Below are 23239 nucleotides of genomic sequence, written 5' to 3'. Positions count from 1 at the left end.
GCTGCTATGAGGGGAGACACTGGCTGCTATGAGGGGAGACACTGGCTGCTATGAGGGGACACACTGGCTGCTCTGAGGGGACACACTGGCTGCTCTGAGGGGACACACTGGCTGCTCTGAGGGGGAGACACTGGCTGCTATGAGGGGGAGACACTGGCTGCTATGAGGGGGAGACACTGGCTGCTATGAGGGGGAGACACTGGCTGCTATGAGGGGGAGACACTGGCTGCTATGAGGGGGAGACACTGGCTGCTATGAGGGGGAGACACTGGCTGCTATGAGGGGACACACTGGCTGCTATGAGGGGACACACTGGCTGCAACGGGGGACACTGGCTGGCTGCATTGTATCAATTGTATCATGTGTCATGTATCGTGTGCAATTTCTGACCATCTCCTGTACCACGTCCCCAGTCTCTGACCATCTACTGTACCACGTCTGCAGTCTCTGACCATCTCCTGTACCATGTCCCCTGTCTCTGACCATCTCCTGTACCACGTCCGCAGTCTCTGACCATCTCCTGTACCACGTCCGCAGTCTCTGACCATCTCCTGTACCATGTCCCCTGTCTCTGAGCATCTCCTGTACCATGTCCCCTGTCTCTGACCATCTCCTGTACCATGCCCCCTGTCTCTGAGCATCTCCTGTACCACGTCCTCAGTCTCTGACCATTTCCTGTACTACGTCCCCAGTCTCTGACGACCTCCTGTACCACGTCCCCAGTCTCTGACCATCTCCTGTACCATGTCCCCAGTCTCTGACCATCTCCTGTACCATGTCCCCAGTCTCTGACCATCTCCTGTACCATGTCCCCAGTCTCTGACCATCTCCTGTACCATGTCCCCAGTCTCTGACCACCTCCTGTACCATGTCCCCAGTCTCTGACCACCTCCTGTACCACGTCCCCAGTCTCTGACCATCTCCTGTACCATGTCCCCAGTCTCTGACCATCTCCTGTACCATGTCCCCAGTCTCTGACCATCTCCTGTACCATGTCCCCAGTCTCTGACCACCTCCTGTACCATGTCCCCAGTCTCTGACCACCTCCTGTACCATGTCCCCAGCCTCTGACCACCTCCTGTACCATGTCCCCAGCCTCTGACCACCTCCTGTACCATGTCCCCAGCCTCTGACCACCTCCTGTACCATGTCCCCAGCCTCTGACCACCTCCTGTACCATGTCCCCAGCCTCTGACCACCTCCTGTACCATGTCCCCAGCCTCTGACCACCTCCTGTACCATGTCCCCAGCCTCTGACCACCTCCTGTACCATGTCCCCAGCCTTTGACCACCTCCTGTACCATGTCCCCAGCCTCTGACCACCTCCTGTACCATGTCCCCAGCCTCTGACCACCTCCTGTACCATGTCCCCAGTCTCTGATCACCTCCTGTACCATGTCCCCAGTCTCTGACCACCTCCTGTATAAAAATATTTTTTAAAAACAGTCATTTTCGGTATCGGTGCTGTTTCGGTATCGGTTTCGGTTTTCGGCCTAGTGTATTTTTCATTTTCGGTATCGGTTTCGGCACCAAAAAACCCATTCGGTGCATCCCTAATCATCTCTATCATGTCTGCTAGAGGTGCACCAAATGGAAATTTTGCTAATACTATTAGCAGTGTATTTAAGTTAAGTAAGAGATTGCAGGCATGATACAAAAGATGGTTAAATATTGTGGACATGATACAAGAGACGGTGAGAGACTGCCGACTCCATTTTTCTTGAGCTTTTCTTGCACTAAATGTGCCAATAATGGGCAACAATAAATTCATACTAATTTGAATGGATAATATTAATTAAAAAGTTGACTATAACACAATTGTATATAAAAATATAAATATTTTTAAAAAAACTGTCATTTTTGGTTTTCGGCAAAGTGCATCCAGCATTTTCGGTTTCAGCACCAAAATTTCCATTCAGTGCACCACTAGTTACAGGGGAAACTCAGAAAAACAGAGTGCTATGTACATTTTGTTGACTCCATCATGTGTCTATTTTGCCTATAGTTTCATTTAAAGCGCACTGTTGGGTGAAATGTGTCAAAGTGGGAGTATCCAGCCTCGGTCTTGTCTTCACCCTATGGAGAAATAAAGTCCCAGGTTCCGGCCCCTTCCTCTCCCAAGCTTTGTGCTGCTGTACAAGGGGACCACTAGAGGGTGATGTTAAATCGAAACTAAACCTATCAATTTAAAGAGAAGATCCACCCTTGCCCTTCAAAATAAATTAAAAGTCAGTAGCTACAAATACTGTAGCTGCTGACTTTTACTATTGTGTCCTCACTGGAGCCGATTCCTGAATCTGTTCTTGGGTGCTAGTGCCGCCATCTTGGCTAAGGGAAGCTGGCTGTGAAGCCCTGTAGCTTCACAGGTAGTTTCCTACTGCGCATGCATAAAACCAAGCTGCCCTTTGTCAATGGGCCGGCTGTGGGGGGAAGGAGGAGGGATCATACTTCAGGCTTACTTCGCAGTGGGCCAAAACTGGTTCTCCCCCCAAAGGTGTGAAATGTGGCAGCGGAGGGGGGGGGGGGGGGAGGCAGACAAGCAGAGCTTTCCCTTTTGGGTGGATGTCCACTTTAACTCTTTCTCAAGAGTTCCATTCAAGGCATGATAGCTGTCACAGTTGCTTGTGCCTTCAAATGGCTGGTGTCATAACTGATCACATGTGCAGAACCATAGAAACGGCAGATCAATATAAGAGGCAAAAAAGGCAGCTTGTTTGGCTGTAAAGGAGAGGAGGGCTTAGTTCTTCTTTACTGGTTAAAACGGTCACATTGTGTGCTTATGTCTGCTCTCAGCCAAATGTTCACGACCTCAAATAACTGATGTCATAGTGGATCACGTGCAGCACCACGGCAACTGCAGATATAAACAGAGGTGAGAGGAGGTTTAGTTCCACTTTAAGGAAAACTCAGGTACTTTTGCCATATTTTATGATATTTTAATAAATCCAAAACCATCTTGAATTCTCCATCTGCCAGGAGTTCCTCCCATAAGAACAGCGGTCATAATGAGTGTTTGTTTTTGTCATTGTTGTTGGATTTAGTCTGAATTGTTCTGTGAACCTCGTGTCCTCTGCCCCTTCCCCACATGTCTTCTTTGTGTGCGTGTATTTGCTGTGTAAGACGATCTGACATTACAGTAGAAGGTTTTGCGTCTATTCTTATAAAGCTCATCTATCCCTGCCTCTGTAACCAGGTGCACACATGGCAGGGATAAAACTAATTGCATTTGTGGCCGGTGTCCAAGAATAGATTGAGTTTTTGTACAAATTATGCTTAGTCCTCCATACTTCCTGCTTCCTCCAAATGGTGCTTGACAACAACATAATTTGTAATAAAATAACATTTTTATATGGTGAGCATATGGGGGTTGTTATACTGGCTACATATAAATGAATAGTTACCATAGAATTTGTGAACAAAAACTATTTATGCAATTGAAATTCAGCCTATTTTAACCAATGAAGGAAGGTAAGTAAATGGCAATAGTAGCAATGATAATTAAATAAAAAATGACAGATAAGGTAAGAAGAGAAATGTACTTGTTTTTTTCCAGTGATGATGCTAAACTCTTTATTTGAAAGTTCTTATGTTTAAAGTGGTGTTGCACAGAAAAAAAACAATCATTAAAATTCCAAAAAAAAAACAAAAAAACAAAAAAAAATTTGGATTTTTTTTTCTTTTTAAACTCTCCTTTTAAATGCCTGTTGCTAGGGGGTCCCTCGTAGTCTGCCTCCTTCAGTGCCTCAGCTCTGCCTCTCCCTCCTGTCAGTCATCTGGGACACGTGACAAGTCCCAGATGACTGGGCGGCCACAGCATGCGACACCGCTCGCGCATGCGCAGTGGGTGCCCGGCTGTGAAGCCACAGCCGGGTGCCCACAGTTGCAATGCTGGCACCTCCGAGCGGAGGGGGGGGGGCGAGCAGGGCTTCGATCCCCCCGCATCGCTGGAACAGGTAAGTTTCCGATTATTAAAAGTCAGCAGCTGCAGTATTTAGCTGCTGACTTTTATTTTTTATTTTTTTTATGGAAACTCCTCTTTAAAGCCTTCTGTGGTCCTGTGTCTGTGGAAACAGCAGGCTAATGGGAGATGTGACCACAAAATTGAAATTCTCTTTCAACTTCGCCTCCTTACTTCGGGGCCACGAGTCTCAAATTTGCAGGACATTTTTACAACATGAAAGTGGTTCTAAAGGCTGAAGGTTTTTTTTTATTACCTTCATGCATTCTATGCATAAAGGTAAAAAATCCTTCAGTATGCAGCTTCCCTTGCAGACCCCCCTAATACTTATCCTAACCCGATCCAGCGATGTGCATGTGAGCCACTGCTCTCCCTCGTTTTTCCCTCCTCATTGGCTGAGAGACAGCAGCTGGAACCATTGGCTCTCACGGCTGTCAATCACAGCCAGTGAGTGAGCAGGGGGCAAGGAGGAGCCCCATTCAGGGTGGACACAGAGCGGGGCTTGGGAGTGAGCATGCAGGAAGTGCCCCCATATAAAGCAGCTTGCTTTGGGGGCACTTAGAGAAGAGGAGGAGCCAGGTGCACTGGTGGGGAATCTGAGACGAGGAGGATTGGGTCAGCTCTGTGCAAAACCACTGCACAGAGCAGGTATGTTATTAAGTTTAAATATATAAAGGTGCATACAAAACTAGTGCTAAAAATATAATTAACTAATTAGTTGCACGTGGCGCTGTTACCTGTGTGCCTTTCAGTCAACACTCCCTAATCTTCTAGAAAATCATATCCCACATCATACAAAATGTGATAAATAATAAACACTTAGGTAAATACCCAAATTTACATTTAGATTAAGTGTACAGTGACATAAATGAACAAACGTGAATATAGTCCATCCGCCAAATACCAAAAAAAAATCTAAAATGTATAGAAAAATATATTATCTATAAAAATAAACCAAAAAAAAAATTATATATAATATCCAAATAATAGAGAGTCTTTTTATAAAAGCGTGAGCAAATCTCCAGTGTTTAAGTCTCCTTATACACGTGACTCCTTCACCACACCATCCGTGCTTAATGACCCCCCTTCGTGAAAAAACTCACCAAATGCTAAGCCTTACACTCTCGTGTGAGGCAAAAGGGCTTGCAACAGATCTCTCAAGATGTAATTTGGATATCAGCACATCCGATTTTATCTTCTCCAATTGCGTACTTCAATGTGTATATATGAATACCTCAAAGAAAAATCACAGAGGGAGACCCCAATAGTGTAATACTGCAATCACTCTTTAATGTAAAAAATCGCACTCTTTATGCACTCACATGAACTTAAAAGGGTAAAATCACTTCAAAAGGATAAAGAAACTTGCTTCACAAATCCACTCCACAACAGCATTCTGAATACGTCGGGGCATTGGTGGTCACAGCGGACTTATTAGATACGGTACTGGATCACTTAATCTCACCCCTCCTCGTGCGTCCCGCCTGGTCCCACACAGCAGGTCCGTTCGAAAAAGGCGCCTTCAGATCAGATGATTCAGTTCACTTAGTCCTGTACCTCCTTCCCAGCTCCGTGTATGTCAGCTCAATGTTCACCAGATAGCCACGCCACTGATCAGAAAATGGGCATTTTGCAAGTTTCAGCTCACATTGATTTCAGTGAGGTTCTGGTTTGGCTTCCGAACGTCTTTGAAGTTCGCCGAATGAGGCTCAGACTGAACCCAGGGTAGTTTAGCTCATCTCTAATTGTGCAATACTCATTGGGGTTCATTTACTTAAACTGGAGAGTGCAAAATCTGGTGCAGCTGTGCATGGTAACCAATCGGCTTCTAACTTCCTTGGAAGTTAGAAGCCGATTGGTTACCATGCACAGCTGCACCAGATTTTGCACTCTCCAGTTTAAGTAAATGAACCCCAATGAGTATTGCACAATTAGAGATGAGCTAAACTACCCTGGGTTCAGTCTGAGCCTCATTCGGCGAACTTCAAAGACGTTCGGAAGCCAAACCAGAACCTCACTGAAATCAATGTGAGCTGAAACTTGCAAAATGCCCATTTTCTGATCAGTGGCGTGGCTATCTGGTGAACATTGAGCTGACATACACGGAGCTGGGAAGGAGGTACAGGACTAAGTGAACTGAATCATCTGATCTGAAGGCGCCTTTTTCGAACGGACCTGCTGTGTGGGACCAGGCGGGACGCACGAGGAGGGGTGAGATTAAGTGATCCAGTACCGTATCTAATAAGTCCGCTGTGACCACCAATGCCCCGACGTATTCAGAATGCTGTTGTGGAGTGGATTTGTGAAGCAAGTTTCTTTATCCTTTTGAAGTGATTTTACCCTTTTAAGTTCATGTGAGTGCATAAAGAGTGCGATTTTTTACATTAAAGAGTGATTGCAGTATTACACTATTGGGGTCTCCCTCTGTGATTTTTCTTTGAGGTATTCATATATACACATTGAAGTACGCAATTGGAGAAGATAAAATCGGATGTGCTGATATCCAAATTACATCTTGAGAGATCTGTTGCAAGCCCTTTTGCCTCACACGAGAGTGTAAGGCTTAGCATTTGGTGAGTTTTTTCACGAAGGGGGGTCATTAAGCACGGATGGTGTGGTGAAGGAGTCACGTGTATAAGGAGACTTAAACACTGGAGATTTGCTCACGCTTTTATAAAAAGACTCTCTATTATTTGGATATTATATATAATTTTTTTTTGGTTTATTTTTATAGATAATATATTTTTCTATACATTTTAGATTTTTTTTTGGTATTTGGCGGATGGACTATATTCACGTTTGTTCATTTATGTCACTGTACACTTAATCTAAATGTAAATTTGGGTATTTACCTAAGTGTTTATTATTTATCACATTTTGTATGATGTGGGATATGATTTTCTAGAAGATTAGGGAGTGTTGACTGAAAGGCACACAGGTAACAGCGCCACGTGCAACTAATTAGTTAATTATATTTTTAGCACTAGTTTTGTATGCACCTTTATATATTTTGACAGTTTGTAACAAGTGGCAGCTAAGGTGTAGAATTTGTGTCATTTAAGCGCTGTGGTGATACACTAGGTAAAGGGTTCGGTGTGTGTGTATCTTTAATAATTTATGTTATTAAGTTTGTTTGCTTTTTCATTTTACCTTTAAAATTGATTTCATTTAAATGCTTAAAAGTTCTGTCAATCAAGTCCTGATGTTTAGACTCTGTCCAGCAGGGGAGGGAATTTTCTCTGTTGCAGCTTCTCTTTCATTTACAAATCCCCTCCCAGCCCCAACCCTGTGGCTGGACAGTGAAAGGAAAAGCAGCAGACTCTGAGCTAATATCACTCATGCTGCTTTCCCCTCCTAACAGCCTGCTCAGTGCAATGCAGCACCTTACTGGCTCATTGTGCTCTTCTCCCCACGCCTGCAGTCACTTTTCAAAAATGGTTCAACTGCGAGGGGCTCTGCCCACACAGCCGAGCCATTCATTCACAGTAATCTGTGAATGAATAAACTACGGGTCCCATCTTCCACCGCAGCAGACAGCTTGTAGCTCTCAGTGAATTGCAAGGGCACTGATGAGCACTGTATTCGTTTGTTGACACTTCCTCCAGCTGTGTAACTGTCTGCCCATATGGAGGTACGAGCAAGCTGGAAAGCGGTGGAGCCTGACATTGCACCCAAGATTTACTGATCTGTGATCAGTGCTCTGCAGGCTCATCAGAAAAGAATAAATGCACATTTATTTTCCTGAAAAAATATGTGCATTTATTATTTTTTTCTTAAAGGTAAATTTAGCCTTTCAATTCTGGTAAATAGATTTCATTAAAAAATAAATATGTTGATTTTACAGGGTTGCATAAATGCGTGTCTGGAATTCAGTTCATCGTTAAAGCTTACTGGTTTTTGCATTCTTAGGCCTCATGTACACTGCTGCTGGTAAACGGATGTTTAGGAGCAATTGGGAGTTTTTTTCAACTGCCCTTGAACTCTCCTCTGTTATCTTATCTGTCCATGTACACAGGGTCGTTTACAGTCATTTCTAGGCAGTTGAGTTTAGAGGCATTTTTTGGAACGCAGAAGCTGAGTTTACAGGCATTTCAAGCGCTAAACGCGGTAACTTGCGTTTAGCTGCTTTTTGTTTACTGGCATTTTTCATTTTTGGCTATTTAGAAAAATATATATATATATATATTTTTTTAAACACTTATAGATGCTAAACGCGACATGTAATTGCGGCAAAATGGACATTTTAAACGTGGGTTTCTATCTGTCAAGTTAAATCATTCAGGAGCGTTTGTAAAAACGTCCCATGTACATGAAGCCTTATAGTTACAGAATATCGTATACCCTGTTTCTTAGTTCAGATATGCAGCCTCCCTTATCCCCCCTGTACTAGAGATGGGCTGGTTGATTTTGGCAAAAGGATTTAACCATGAAGTTTTACCAAAAGCAGAAACTATCCTTTACTCTCATTGTACTTCTCTCCCTGAAATTTGCTTGCAGGGGAAATGTTTTAGTTGGAGGGTGCATTTATGCGTATTCAGGGTAATTTCGTTTATTTTATGTTCTATGTAGATGTGTGTTTGTTTGCTTGTTTTTCTTTTTTTGTTTGCCACAAGATCAGGTCCTGAAAAGTTGAAAGGACTGTACGTAATCCTTAAAAACGACTTATCGACCATTGCACACTTAAACACCTTAATTTTTCCTTTCCCATTGACTCCAATGATTTTTGTCAAAATGGTGATATTCCATTAAAATCTCACAAATTCCACCAGAATTGTGGAAATGGGAAAACACAACTTTTCTCATCAATACTGTCTTTACTTAAGCCTGTTCATTGCCCTGCGAACAGACCGATAATACAGAAGCTGTGAAGCTTGAGGGCCCGTTCACACCAATGTGCTGTAATAATGGGTACATTAATGCAATACTTGGTAACACATGTTTTGTGCATTAGCATGCTGTGGTGCCAGTCATTGTGAATGCCACCCCAATGCAGCTTCCTGACATCTGCGATAATGCAGTGCTAAAAAATAATAAATGTTGTGGTGGGTTAGACAGTCTAGTAAAATGAATGGGCTGCATTAATGTAACAAGAAGGGGAGAAGAGGCACCTCTGGATTTTTTACAGGTTTAATATACAATGAGTAGTCAAATGGCAACTCACATTTTAGGAGTTAAAAACAGGCATTAATGTAGTCCCAACAACGGAGGATCATCAGTGGGGTCAGTCCCTCATTCTTCCAGTGGAGGTGCGCTGTGCCATCTTCTCATACACTGCTAGTTGGTTCTCTGCCAGCCACAGTGTGTATCGGCATGAGGCTTGAAGCGCAAGCTGGTATCCAGGCGAAGATGGGAATGACGTCACTGGAGTGCGACACGTTTCCTGAGTGTTACGGACTGTGAATGACGTGACGGCCGCACTCCTTCAAAGCTGATTGACAGGGACTGCATCAAGTGATATATAAGGGAAGGGGAGTGGCCAATGTACGAGATGCCCCATAATTGGATGCACCACAATAAACTGACAGCATGGAACATTAGAGGGACAGCAGAATACTATGTAAAATGTAAAAGTAGCATCAATAAAAACATATTACAGAAGCAGTAATAGAAAGCAATCACAGGCTAAAAATGCATAAATAAAAACAACAAAGAACTATAGATAAAATGCAGCATGTAGGAAATGTATGTAGCCATGTATGTAAGTGAAAAGGGGTAAAAATGGGAGGGAGGGGGGAATTGTAAAAAATATAATGGCTAGATAAACCAGAAAGAGAAAAGGTAGTAAAATGGACACGTGCAATGGTGGGAGATACAATTAGTGATAATTGGACAGATGAAGGAAACTACAGAGGGGGTGATCATTATAATATGTACATGTGCATATTAAACAGATGCATGGGTCTATGAGCAGTATACGTATATACAAGCTCATGTTGGGGTACTGCTGTGTGTGTGTGTGTGTGTGTGTATGTGTGTATATATATATATATATATATATGTGTGTGTGTGTGTGTGTGTGTATATATATGTATATATATATATATATATATATATATATATATATATATATATATAAAATAGGTACGGGTTACCAGCTGTAGGTTTTGTGTAGTTTTTGGCATATATTTCCTGCCCATCGTGTCCAAGCTCCGGGTCCAAAAAGGCTAATGCGGTTGAGTTGCTTTCGTGTGTAAAAGACGTGCCATCCCAGATGATAAGGTCATCAATATACCTTCCAAAAAATACAATATTAGCTGAAAATGGTTTGTTATTAATGTATTGGTTTCCCAAAAGCCCATGGCCAAATTGGCATAGGAGGGGTGTGAAATTAGGGCCCATGGCAGTACCTTGTAGTTGTAGGTAAAAATCTCATGTGTAGGGGGGCTCCCATGTGTAGGGGGAAAGAAGTTTCAATAAATGCATTCCATCAGGGATGTAATACTGGAGTTGGAGGACTATGGGTTGTAGAAATTGGGCTACATATAAAATGGCCCTGAGGTGATGCTATCCACAAAGGCCATGATTGGTCTGTCGGGGGGGGGTTGGGGGCTGGTTTTTATGGATTTTTGGCAAATGATAGTAGGTATGGAATAAAAGGGTTTATGTAAAAAGGAGCTCTCTACTTTGGTGACTATACTACCTGATAAGGTGGTTAAAATTAGAATATCTGCTTATTTTGCAGTCACCGGTGGGGTCATTCTTTTAGTTTTATATGTGTGTCTTGGTCTGACAGAAATCTGTCTGTCTCAATATAATCCACCTTATTCTGAAGAACGATTCCTCTTCCTTTATCGGCGGATTTTCTTTTCAGATCTTCAACATGTATGTTTGTCAAGAGCCCTAGTTTCAGAGGACGAAAGGTTATGGGATCTGGACGCAGACGTGGAACTGCATAATTTTACTAAATACGCGAAAAACACTTTGTAAAAACTTTCTAGGTATGGCCACTTCGAATGTGTTGGAAAAAATACAGATTTGGGTTTAAGAGTGGAATGAATGATGGGAGGGGAAGTGGCTTGGTGTTGTGTGAGTAATCTTAGCTAGCGTTTCCTCTTCACTAGAAAATATATCTAGATCGTCACAGTCATAGATTTCTGAGATGGATTCAGACTCGTTCAATGGAGATGCAAATGAGGAGCTAGTCATGGTTTCAGCAGAAAATGCTGTTTTATGTGGAAGTGTCTCTTGGGGATAAGGTTTCTTATATAGCCGTTGAGTTCTTTAAACAGCAGGAATGGATTTGGTCTGTTGGCTGGAGCAAAATTCAGGCCGCAACTGAGAAGGGAAGTATCTGCGGAGGATAAGGTGTGACTGGACAAGTTGAAGATTTTTACAGTATTTGGAGTTTTTGCGCATTTTGATTGTTGTCTGGTTGGTCCTCCTCTGCAGCCTCTCCTGTAAGCTTTCTTTTTCGTGATACTGTGGCTGGTGGAGGACTGGACACTAAAAAAACAACTGGACAGTTGGTAGATGGTAATGTACAGCTGGTGGAGATGTTTGGTCTCAAATCACTGATGCTCTGTACCTTGGACACGACCATTAGACTGGTACAGTTCAGCAGAACACAGCTTTACAGGTAACAGTTCATGGCTCCAATCAGAGCTACAGTCTTTATGTGGTTAAGCTCACCCAGCAGGTACAATATCCAGTAGTGGACTTTTTCACGCAGCGTGCTGCTGTGTCTCTCTCCTACTCAAACAGCTCCACACTGACACTTTCAGCACACCTGACCATAAGCAGGTCTGAAGGGGAAGTACCTGCCTTCTTCGATTAACCCCTTCTTAACCCTGCCTCAGGCTGACCCTCTACAAAAAAAAATATATATAATACACACACACACACACGGCATTGTCTGTACACTTTTCAGACAGGATTGTATTGAGGCACAAATCTGGGGAAGGGTACAGATGGTCACTCTGAAAAAGCTCCATTATTTCTCTGTGGAGAGAGGTGAACCTTCCAGAAGAACAACCATTTCTACAGCACTCCACCAATCAGGCCTGTATGGTGGAGTGGCTAGACGGAAGCCACTCCTCAGTAAAAGGCACATGACAACCTGCCTGAAGTTTGCCAAAAGGCACCTGAAGGAATCTGACCATGAGAAACAAAATTCTCTGGTCTGCTGAAACAAGGCTTGAACTCTTTGGCTTGAATGGCAAGCGTCATGTCTGGAAGAAACCAGGCACTGCACATCACCTGGCCAATACCATCCATACAGTGAAGCATGGTGGTGGCAGCATCATGCTGTGATTATGTTTTTCAACGAAAGGAACTGGGAAACTAGTCAGGATCCAGGGAAAGATGAATGCAGCAATGTAAAGAGACATCTTTGATGACAACCTGCTCCAGAGTGCTCTGAATATTAGACTGGAGCGAGGGTTCATCTTCCAACAGGAAAATGACCCTAAGCACATAGCCAAGATAACAAAGGAGTGGCTACGGGACAACTTTGTGATTGTCCTTGAGTGGCCCAGCCAGAGCCCAGACTTGAACCCGATTGAACATCTCAGGAGAGATATGAAAATGGCTGTGCACCGACGCTCCCCACCCAACCTGATGGAGCATGAAAGGTCCTGCCAAGAGGAATGGGAGAAACTGCCCAAAAATAGGTGTACCAAGTTTGTATCATCATACTGAAAAAGACTTGAGGCTGTAATTGGTACTAAAGGTGCGTCAGCAAGGTATTGGGCAAAGGCTGTGAATACTTAAAGAGGGATTCCGCCCAAAAAAAAAAAATTAAAAGCCAGCAGCTATAAATACTACAGCTGCTGACTTTTAATAAATGGACACTCACCTGTCCCGGGTTCCAGCGATGCCGGCAGCCGAGGCCGATCGACCGCTCGGGCCTCGGCTGCTGCCGCCGCCATTCGAGGTGAGGGAATCAGGAAGTAAAGCGAATCGGCTTCACTTCCCGGTTCCCTACTGCGCATGCGCGAGCCGTGCCGCGCAATAGGAGATCTCCGCGCTGTCACTGGGACCCGTGTGTGTCCCAGCAGACAGCGCGGCAGGGCAGGAAATGGCATAGACTCCCGTGGGAGTCTATGCCCGGAAGTGGGTGAAAATACCTGTCTTTGACAGGTATCTCCACCCCCCTCCCCCCCTGAAAGGTGTCAATTGTGACACCGGAGGGGGGGGGGGGGGGGTTCCGATCAGCGGAGGTTCCACTTTAGGGTGGAATCCCGCTTTAAGTACATGTGATTTGCTCTTTTTTTTTTTTGTTCTTTTAATAAATTTGTAAAGATTTCAAACAAACTTCTTTCACGTTGTTATTATGGGGTATTTTTTGTAGAATTTTGAGCAAAATAATGAATTTAATTCATTTTGAACTAAGGCTGTTACATGACAAAATGTGGAAAAAGTGAAGCGCCGTGAATACTGAATGTTTAAAAATAAGCAAAATACTTTCTGTAGATGGAAAACAGCTACATCTGGCAAAGAGGCCAGTCATCCATTCCATACTGATGTTACTTAATAATCACAGGAGATTCTGACATCATAAGTAACCATCTGTCAGATGATATTCCTGAGGGGCCACTGCCATTAAGAAATCTGTGTGGGTTTAAATTACTGGAAAAATCGCAGTCCATTTTCTGCTACAAGCCTTTATAATTCTCGAATATGCATGGGGAGATTTGAAAATAACACTGCCCAAATTAAATGAGCTTTAAAATTGAGCTAGATTTCTCAAAGTTTATAATGCTTTTAATCCAGACCACTATCAAAATATTTCAGTGGGGAGGAAAAATGATTTGTGACCGTGTCAGTAGGAGTAGTACAGGTTTCCCTGATGTTAAATCTTTAATCATTAAAAGTGCAAAGAATCAAGAGTCACATTCTACTGAGAGATTTCCTGGTTTAGTACATTTATTATTTTGTATGAAATCTGAACTTTCCTTTCACCATAAAGAATTCTAGAAAATAAATATTAATGCCATGATCAATACATTCCCATTACATTGGAAAACATAATAAGTATTGTAATGCAGGCCATACACTGTCGAATTTATAACAAATTTTCTTTTAAAAATCAGAAAGTACGTTTTTTTTTTTTGTGATCCGATGGTGCCACCATTGATTTTCAAAATTCGGCCGACCAAACCTTCAATTTCACCTCGTGTTGCTACAGAAAATAATTTTCATGACCGGGAATGTTCAATAGCAGGTTGAAAGAAAAAAATAATTTATCTGATTCCGCCATCCATGAATTTAATGTGGTAGGAAAATCCTCCTGCTATTGTATTCTAATAGCTGGGAGACTTCCTCCCCATTAGAATATAATGGTCAGTACTGCCGGCTATAGCCAGTGACACTGATCGATCAGGATAAACCCAACAGGCTGGTTGTACAGAAGTTGATTGGTAGACTTCTGTACAGCCAGGATAGGATGCCCATACATGAATCAAAAATTCAACTGGTCCCTGCAAATTGTACAATGTTTGAGGGAAGAGTCACTGATCACACATATGTAAAAGTGAAGCATTCATACTTTTATTATTATTCACGATTTATATAGCGCCAACAATGTATGCAGCTCTTTACAATGTATAGGAGGGACAACACAATTACAGTACAATACAAAAGGTACAGGAGGGCCCTGCTCATAGAGCTTACAATCTAAAGGGAGGGGGTGGTGGTACAAAAGGTAATAGCTGGTAATAGCTTTTATCTGCAAAAAAAATAAAAATTTATATCAATTTTTCTTACAAGTAAAGTACATATATATGAATTACTTATGGCATTACAGATATTAGACCAGGGAATAAACCTTTTTAGCCCAGAGAAAGGAACACTTTAAAAAACAAGTTAATTGTGAGTCAATGGTCCCTTGCATTGCTGATTGGAAGAAATAATGCAACCCTTACAGACAGCTAAAAAGATAATTGATGTCATTCTGCTGTATTTGCCAAGCGCTGTTGGTCTTTGAACAATGCTATTACCATCAAGTTGAAGGTCAATCAGCTACAGCTCAAGGAACCTCCAGCAACCTCTCTGGAGGAACCCTTGTTTTATAAGACCATAAATAAGTGTTTCTGTACCACAAATTTATTAGAAACCCTTTTTGTTGACATGTTTCACAGTGAGATTTGCTTCCTCAGGACAGTGCAGAATGCAGTACAGGAGGGAGTTTCCTATATGTCTTCAAAGGTCTAGGCCACACAACATATAGAAGAAACTTTTATTAACCATTTCCCGACTGACTCACTTACATATACGGTGGCAGGCTGGCTCTCCTGCATGAATTGTAGTATATGTATGGCGGCTCCTTTAAGAGCCACAGCAGGTGTGTGCATGGTGCAAGCCACCTGGGATGGTGGACACGAGAGCCAGAACAGGGATTTGTGTGTGTAAACACACAAATCCTCGTTCTGACAGGAGAGGAGAGACAGATCTGCTGTTTGCAATAATTGCGAACAGCGGTATGTCTCCTCCCCCAGTCAGTTCCACCCCCCCACAGTTAGAAACACTAATGAAGGAACACATTTAATCCCTTGATTGCCCCCTAGTGTTAACCCCTTCCCTACCAGTGACATTTACACAGTAATCAGTGCATTTTTATAGCACTGATTGCTGTATAAATGTCAATGGTCCCAAAAAAGTGTCCGATCTGTCTGCCGCAATGTTGCAGCCCCAGTAAAAATCACAGATCACAGATTTGGCCCATTGTAGCTGACCTGTTTGGCAAACAATCCCCTCCAGAATTGTGGTGGCAGCACTCCTATTGGTCATGGATACTTCCATAGTCTCCCAGTCTTCCTTCCCGGTTCCAAATCTTCAGCTGCACGATTGGCTGGGGCAAATTATGTAATTTGCGGCATTTGCACACAGAAATCACATCATCACAGCATAGAGCCATGCTGCCAATATATCCTGAGTTGCACATGCGCTTCTCAGTGTACTCAAATGCTGGCAAGCCAGGGGAAATAGGACACAAACGATCAATAGGGTCTCTTCTGTCATATTAAATCCTGCACGTCACAGATTTATTTTTATTTTTTACGTTTAATTCCACTTAAAAAAAAAAAAAAAAAAAAAGGGTTTTGAAAGCAGTGATTTTGACCAAACAAGTGACAACATATAGATACTTGCAAGTACAACTACAGTTTAACCATTCTGCGTAAACTATATCAATTCATATAGTAATACATGGCATAGTTACAAATTATGAATTAATAGAGGTAAACATGAATATGTCAAAAGGCCACTTCAAATGTGGACAAAGCCAAGGTGCAGGTATCCACCTAAAAGGGCAAACAATATAAAGAGAAAGGACCACCACAACCAGGAGTGACGGAACTGGCAGTATCTTCAAGGATGTGACATCTGAAATATGTGTTATAAGTGACTCTTTCCTCGAACATTGGCATAAAAATCCCCTTACACAGTCTTGCTGTACATTCTATACAGAGGGCTATTTTATTCAGCAATTTAGACAGGCTGTGACTTTGTCTGCCAGGCAGTGTAATTGGCAGAATGTGAAAGGGCAGCCATTTTTAGTTGATGTGAAGTATCAGCAAGGCCCGGCTAGTGAGCTGGCTTTGTTTTAGCTATGTTTAGTCAGGAAATTCGGAGCACCATGTGACAGGCGGCCTGGGCACCAGCAGCGCCCTTTCCATGTGTTGCTTTAGGACAAGCAGCCGTCAGGACAGCTGGAGGGAAAATGTGACCGTAGGAGAGAAGGGAACGGTGGGGAGACGGGGGAGACAAAATCCACACACAAAATGAGTACGTAGAACATTACTAATTCTGTTTTATGCATAGATAAATGCGGGATCTGTAAGGAAACATTTCCTCTGTTCTGTCTGAGATGCACATACCATCTGGGACATTTCTCCTTTTGTAGTTGTATGAGATTAAAAACATGGATGGATTGCTATCTGTAACCACAGCTGCCGATTCTGAAATGTCGATGTGTAAGGCCCAGTTGAAGTACAAGAACATAATTAGTTAACAATTATAACACAATGACAGAAATTACAGGCCTTTAGGTGTCTGTGTCTCAGTCTAGTATTTGCTGAGCACATGGATGGGTGACTACCTCACCCACAGAACTACTTCTTCCCTGATCAGCACATTTTAATGTCATTGTAGGGTGCCCTGTCCCTGTCTCCCAGTTGGGCTTCTGTGTTGTCACCCTGTCATGCAGACTTCTGATGGAGACTATGAGTGGTCTTTTTAACATATCATACACAAGTCGATTTAAATCACGATTTAAATTATGATTTAAATCTCTAGTAAAAAGACTTGATTTAAATCAACTCAATTTAAATCATAATTTTAAAGGAACAACTGTCATCTCTGTCCCACAGCAGCTCCTCTCTTGACCCGTTGTTGACTCACCGACAGTCCCATTCACTTTAACCACTTTCAGACCGGACCATTTTGCTGGTCAATGACCAGAGGTCTTTTTACAATTTGGCACTGCGCTGCTTTAACTGGTAATTGCGCGGTCATGCAATGTTGTACCCAAACAAAATTTGCGTCCTTTTCTTCCCACAAATAGAGCTTTCTTTTGATGGTATTTTATTGCCTCTGCGATTTTTATTTTTTGCGATATAAACGTAAAAAGACCGCAAATTTTGAAAAAAAATGATATTCTACTTTTTGTTATTAGAAAAATCCAATAAACTCAATTTTAGTCATACATTTAGGCCAAAATGTATTCAGCCACATGTCTTTGGTAAAAAAAAAGTCAATAATTGTATATTTATTGGTTTGCGCAAAAGTTGTCACATCTACAAACTAAGTTACGTTTTCTGGAATTTACGCAGCTTTTAGTTTACAACTGCCTATCTCATTTCTTGAGGTGCTAAAATGGCAGGGCAGTACAAAACCCCCCCAAATGACCCCATTTTGGAAAGTAGACCCCCTAAGGAAATTGATAAGTGGCATGTTGAGCCCATTGAATATTTTATTTTTTTGCCTCAAGCGATTGAATAATGACAAAAAAAAATTTTTTTTTTTTTTACACAAAGTTGTCACTAAATGATATATTGCTCACACATGCTATGGGCATATGTGAAATGACACCCCAAAATAAATTCTGCTGCTTCTCCTGAGTACGGGGATACCACATATGTGGGACTTTTTGGGAGCCTAGCCGCGTACGGGGCCCCGAAAACCAAGCACCGCCTTCAGGCTTTCTAAGGGCGTTACAGTTTTGAAGGCCATAAAATGCCAAGATGGCACAAACCCCCCCCCCCCAAATGACCCCATTTTGGAAAGTAGACACCCCTAAATTTAGGGGTACACTAGTGAGACTAGGTAATAAATGGCGGGTGCCCTGAAACTATAAAAAAATAACTAACCAACCAGCGTCACCTGTAACAGTTATATGGTGATCACTGGTGAAAGGGTTAACTAGGGGGCAATCAGGGGGCTTTATGCGGTAGTATATGGGGGTCCCTGGCGCTATAAAAAGCTGCGGCGAACCTAAATACCTACCTGCCTAACTAGCGTCACCTGTGACACTAATACAGCGATCAGAAAAACGATCGCTTATTAGGCTGGGTTCACACTGGAGCGATGCGGGAACGCCACGAATCCGCGGCGGGTTCCCGCATCACATGCCTCCCGGCGGCAGTTCACACTGCCCTATGCGAACTGCTGGGAGTGTCAGTGAAATGTTAATGACACCCCCAGATCAGTTCGCATATCGCAGTGCGATCTGCAAACTCGGATCGCATGGTGTGAACACCCATGCGATCCGATTCTGCTGCGGACCAAAAAAAGGGTCCAGTGCGAGTTTGCGGCGGGTGCGACACAAATTCAGCCATACTATCTGTATGGCTGAACTCGAATCGCACAGAGATCGGATGTGATTTGCACTGCAGTGCGGTGCGAATCACATCCGTTCTCATAAACCGCTGCAATGTGAACCCAGCCTTAGTGACACAGGCGACGGGGGGTGATCACGGGGTTAAACCTTTATTGGGGGGGTTAGGGGGGTACCTTAGAACTAAAGGGGGCTAACCCTAACTGCCCTAACAGTTATTACAGTCACAAATGACACCCGCCGGGTGATCAGGGGGTTAAACCTTTATTAGGTAATAAATGGCGGGTGCCCTGAAACTATAAAAAAATAACTAACCAACCAGCGTCACCTGTAACAGTTATATGGTGATCACTGGTGAAAGGGTTAACTAGGGGGCAATCAGGGGGCTTTATGCGGTAGTATATGGGGGTCCCTGGCGCTATAAAAAGCTGCGGTGAACCTAAATACCTACCTGCCTAACTAGCGTCACCTGTGACACTAATACAGCGATCAGAAAAACGATCGCTTATTAGGCTGGGTTCACACTGGAGCGATGCGGGAACGCCACGAATCCGCGGCGGGTTCCCGCATCGCATGCCTCCCGGCGGCAGTTCACACTGCCCTATGCGAACTGCTGGGAGTGTCAGTGAAATGTTAATGACACCCCCAGATCAGTTCGCATATCGCAGTGCGATCTGCAAACTCGGATCGCATGGCGTGAACACCCATGCGATCCGATTCTGCTGCGGGCCAAAAAAAGGGTCCCATGCGAATTTGCGGCGGGTGCGATGCGAATTCAGCCATACTATCTGTATGGCTGAACTCGAATCGCACAGAGATCGGATGTGATTTGCACTGCAGTGCGGTGCGAATCGCATTCGTTCTCATAAACCGCTGCAATGTGAACCCAGCCTTAGTGACACTGGCGACGGGGGGTGATCACGGGGTTAAACCTTTATTGGGGGGGTTAGGGGGGTACATTAGAACTAAAGGGGGCTAACCCTAACTGCCCTAGCAGTTATTAGTCACAAATGACACCAATGCAAAAAAAAAAAAAAAATGACATTGGTGTCACTGTGACTGGGGGGCAGGGGTAATTGGGGGGGTGATCGGGGGGGTGTGAGTGTGCCTGGCATGTTCTACTGTATAGTGTCGTGTTGGTGCAACTCACCGATCCTCTCTCCTCGGTGTCGGAACGAAAAATACCGACACGGAGGAGAGATTACATCACTTCCTCTCCTGTGTTTACATTACAGGAGAGGAAGTGATGTGACGAAGGATTTCTATTCGTCGGGAGCGATCGCGAGGGGGTGGCCATGAATGAATGGCCGCCCCCCTCATCCCGGATCGCTCCCGAACGAATACCGACCGCCGCAGGCACCGGGCGGGGGCCCGATCGGGCCCCCGACCCGCGGGAAGGCAAGGACGTACATGTAAGCCCTTATGCCTGCCCGTGCCATTCTGTCGACGTACATCGTCGTGCGGCGGTCGGGAAGTGGTTAATGGGACGACTGGTGATGAGGCAGCAGGTGAGTGGATGCCCGCTAACGGGCGCTGCCATGATGATCTGAAATGCCAGGTACTCTTAAAATGTAAGGACTTATGCCCTGTACACGCGGTCGGACTTTCCGACGTCAAAACCGTCTGATTTTTTTCTGACGGATTTTGGCCCAAACTTGTCTAGCATACACATGGTCACACAAAGTTGTCGGAAAATCTGATCGTTCTGAACGTGGTGATGTAGAACACGTACGGCGGGACTATAAACAGGCCAGTAGCCAATAGCTTTCGTCTCGTAATTTATTCTGAGCATGCGTGACACGTTGTCGCAATTGTCTACACACGATCGGAATTTAAATGATCGCATTTTGTTGTCGGAAAATTTTAGATCCCGTTCTCAAACTTTGTGTGTCGGAAATTCCGACGGAAAAAGTCCTATGGAGCCCACACACGATCGGATTTTCCGACAACACAATTTCCGATCGCACATTTTCCATTGGAAAGTCTGACCGTGTGTACAGGGCATAATTCTTGCTGGCAGTTAGAATCTTTAATATTTGCAAACAAAGCGAAGGTTTCCTATTTAGAATAATAAGTTATCAGGTTAGTAAAACAGCGATATCAGAACCGATTCAATCCTACAGTTTGTAATGTACATAGATTTGTAAAACAATGGGATAAAGGAATATTCCAGAACTTTGTTTTATCTCATGGTTACTGTGAAATGGTGTGAATGCATCAATGCAGTGCACGTTATCTCAGCTTGCAGAGCTTGGATTAATTGAATAAGTTTACCAAAAATGTAACTATTGCAGAACATACAGCCTCATGCTACATAACGAAGCTCCTTTTCATGCTGAATAAACTAAATGATTAATGTATCTTGAATAGAAAACTCTCTTTAGAACGATTTTTACTCCAAAAGCATTTTATTAAAATAAATATGATAAAAATCAAAAAAATTGATTTTTAAAGAGGTGCTCCACCCAAAAATTGAACTTCTGCTTTAAGTTATGGTGACCCCCTGACATGCCACATTTGACATCGGGGGTCAGGGGGGGGCGGATACCCAGTTTTTATGGAGTCACAGCTGAGCGCCCACAGTTAGAATGTCGGTGCCTCGGAGAGGAGGGGGAGCGGGGCTTCGTGAGCCCGCATCACTGGACCATGGGACAGGCGAGTGTCTGATTATTAAAAGTCGGCAGCTACACTTTTTGTAGCTGCTGACTTTTAAATGGGTGGAACTCCGCTTTAAATAAAAAAAAAAATCTGATTTAAATTTTCTTTTTTAACTACTTTCCGACCGTCAAATGATGGGCAGGCGGCGCAGCTCTTGTGGCGGGAGGGTGTCCTATGATGTCCTCCCATTTAAACAGGGAATGCGCACGATCGTGCACATGCATCCCTGTTCCTTCGGTGGCGGCGTGTCACCGACACGCCGCTCGCCCCCGAGGGGGGTGAACAGCCATTGGGTATGGCCGTTTACCACGTGATGACTTCATCACGGCCGATCACAGATGGTTACACCCCCACTGTGCATGGCGCATGCGTGTCGGTGATGGCGTGTTCCCGGGAACACTGCCTGTCACCGACACTGGTAAACAATGTTACCGGTATGTTATAGCAGAGGAAATTGTGAAGTATAGCCTCAATACAAAAGATAACTGTTAATACAAGGTGTAGTACCATCATCCAGTAGTAATTCAAGGGAGAGAAAGGTAATTTGGGGGTTCTGGAAATGGGAGGGGAGCTGTACAAGTTAATCTCCTTATACCAATTCACAGACCAGAATACCAAAAAAGAAATGTTGGACTATACCGGTACTAAATTTGATACATAAAAATCTGAAAATATAAAGTAGAATTTCATATAAATTTTAATACAAAAAATAGAGAAAATTTACACAACAAAAAGAAAGAAAATTATTGCACAAAGAAATATCATGTTAAAAACTAGTACCCCCCAGATTCGTATGTACAGTTACTCATGGTGGAGTTCCATTCTAGGGGTACAGGTGGAGGGTTCCTCGACTAGTTTCGTGGAATTTTCCGCTTCACCCGGAGGAGGTCTAAAAATTGGATATACATTAGACAATGCGTACCTGTTAATAGTTCATATAGTTATACAATCGTATGAGTATATATATAGAGAAACAACAAACATATACAATTATATTTGGAAAAAAAGGGGATTGTAGGAGAAATTTATTACATCAAGAGGTACCTATATATATAAAAAAATAAAATAAAAATTCTACTTTATATTTTTAGATTTTTATGTATCAAATTTAGTACCGGTATAGTCCAACATTTCTTTTTTGGTATTCTGGTCTGTGAATTGGTATAAGGAGATTAACTTGTACAGCTCCCCTCCCATTTCCAGAACCCCCAAATTACCTTTCTCTCCCTTGAGTTACCGGTATGTTACCGGGTTCTCCTCCTCACACACCGATCATGTGTGAGGAGGAGATTGCGGTAACATCTCGTTACCGCTTACAGTGTACACACCAATCACACTGATTTCCTTCCTCCCCACCCCAATAAAGAGGACCTGTCACCACCCATCATATTACCTGTCACTCACAGTCCATCAGAGTACCTGTCACAGCCCATCAGAGTACCCGAGTACCTGTCACAGCCCATCAGAGTACCCGGGTACCTCTCAGTCCATGCGAGTACCTGTCGCAGCCCATCGGAGTACCCGAGTACCTGTCACAGCCCATCGGAGTACCCGAGTACCTGTCACAGCCCATCGGAGTACCCGAGTACCTGTCACAGCCCATCGGAGTACCCGAGTACCTGTCACAGCCCATCGGAGTACCCGAGTACCTGTCACAGCCCATATGAGTACCTATCACCGCCCTTCAGAGTACCCAAATACCAGTTTACCAGGCCATCAGAGTACCCGAGTACCTGTCACCAGGCCATCAGAGTACCCGAGTACCTGTCACCAGGCCATCAGAGTACCCGAGTACCTGTCACCAGGCCATCAGAGTACCCGAGTACCTATTTGCAGCCCATGCCTCATAG

General features: G+C 43.6%; 1 protein-coding gene across 13 annotated transcripts in view; it reads left to right on the top strand.

Moving 5' to 3' along the window:
* The window catches only part of TRAK1 (trafficking kinesin protein 1), a 253289-nt gene that overhangs the window by 53643 nt on the left and 176407 nt on the right, over positions 1 to 23239 (top strand). For 4 of the 13 annotated variants that reach the window (XM_077491552.1, XM_077491558.1, XM_077491555.1 and 1 more), the window contains exon 1: positions 16557 to 16681. The exons of 3 other annotated variants lie outside the window; for them this stretch is intronic. In XM_077491552.1, coding sequence (XP_077347678.1) covers positions 16678 to 16681 — 4 coding nt within the window. In that variant the 5' untranslated portion in view covers positions 16557 to 16677. Of the gene's footprint in view, positions 1 to 16556; positions 16682 to 23239 lie in introns of those variants that run through there. 6 more of the 13 variants (XM_077491553.1, XM_077491564.1, XM_077491563.1 and 3 more) reach the window with 2 other exon arrangements.

The sequence above is a fragment of the Lithobates pipiens genome, unplaced genomic scaffold (assembly GCF_037356315.1).
Source record: "Lithobates pipiens isolate NorthernLeopardFrog02 unplaced genomic scaffold, aLitPip1_a1.2 Scaffold_19, whole genome shotgun sequence".
Taxonomy (NCBI): domain Eukaryota; kingdom Metazoa; phylum Chordata; class Amphibia; order Anura; family Ranidae; genus Lithobates; species Lithobates pipiens.
Note: the sequence above shows the minus strand (reverse complement) of the source record. Positions and strands in the feature narration are given on the sequence as shown.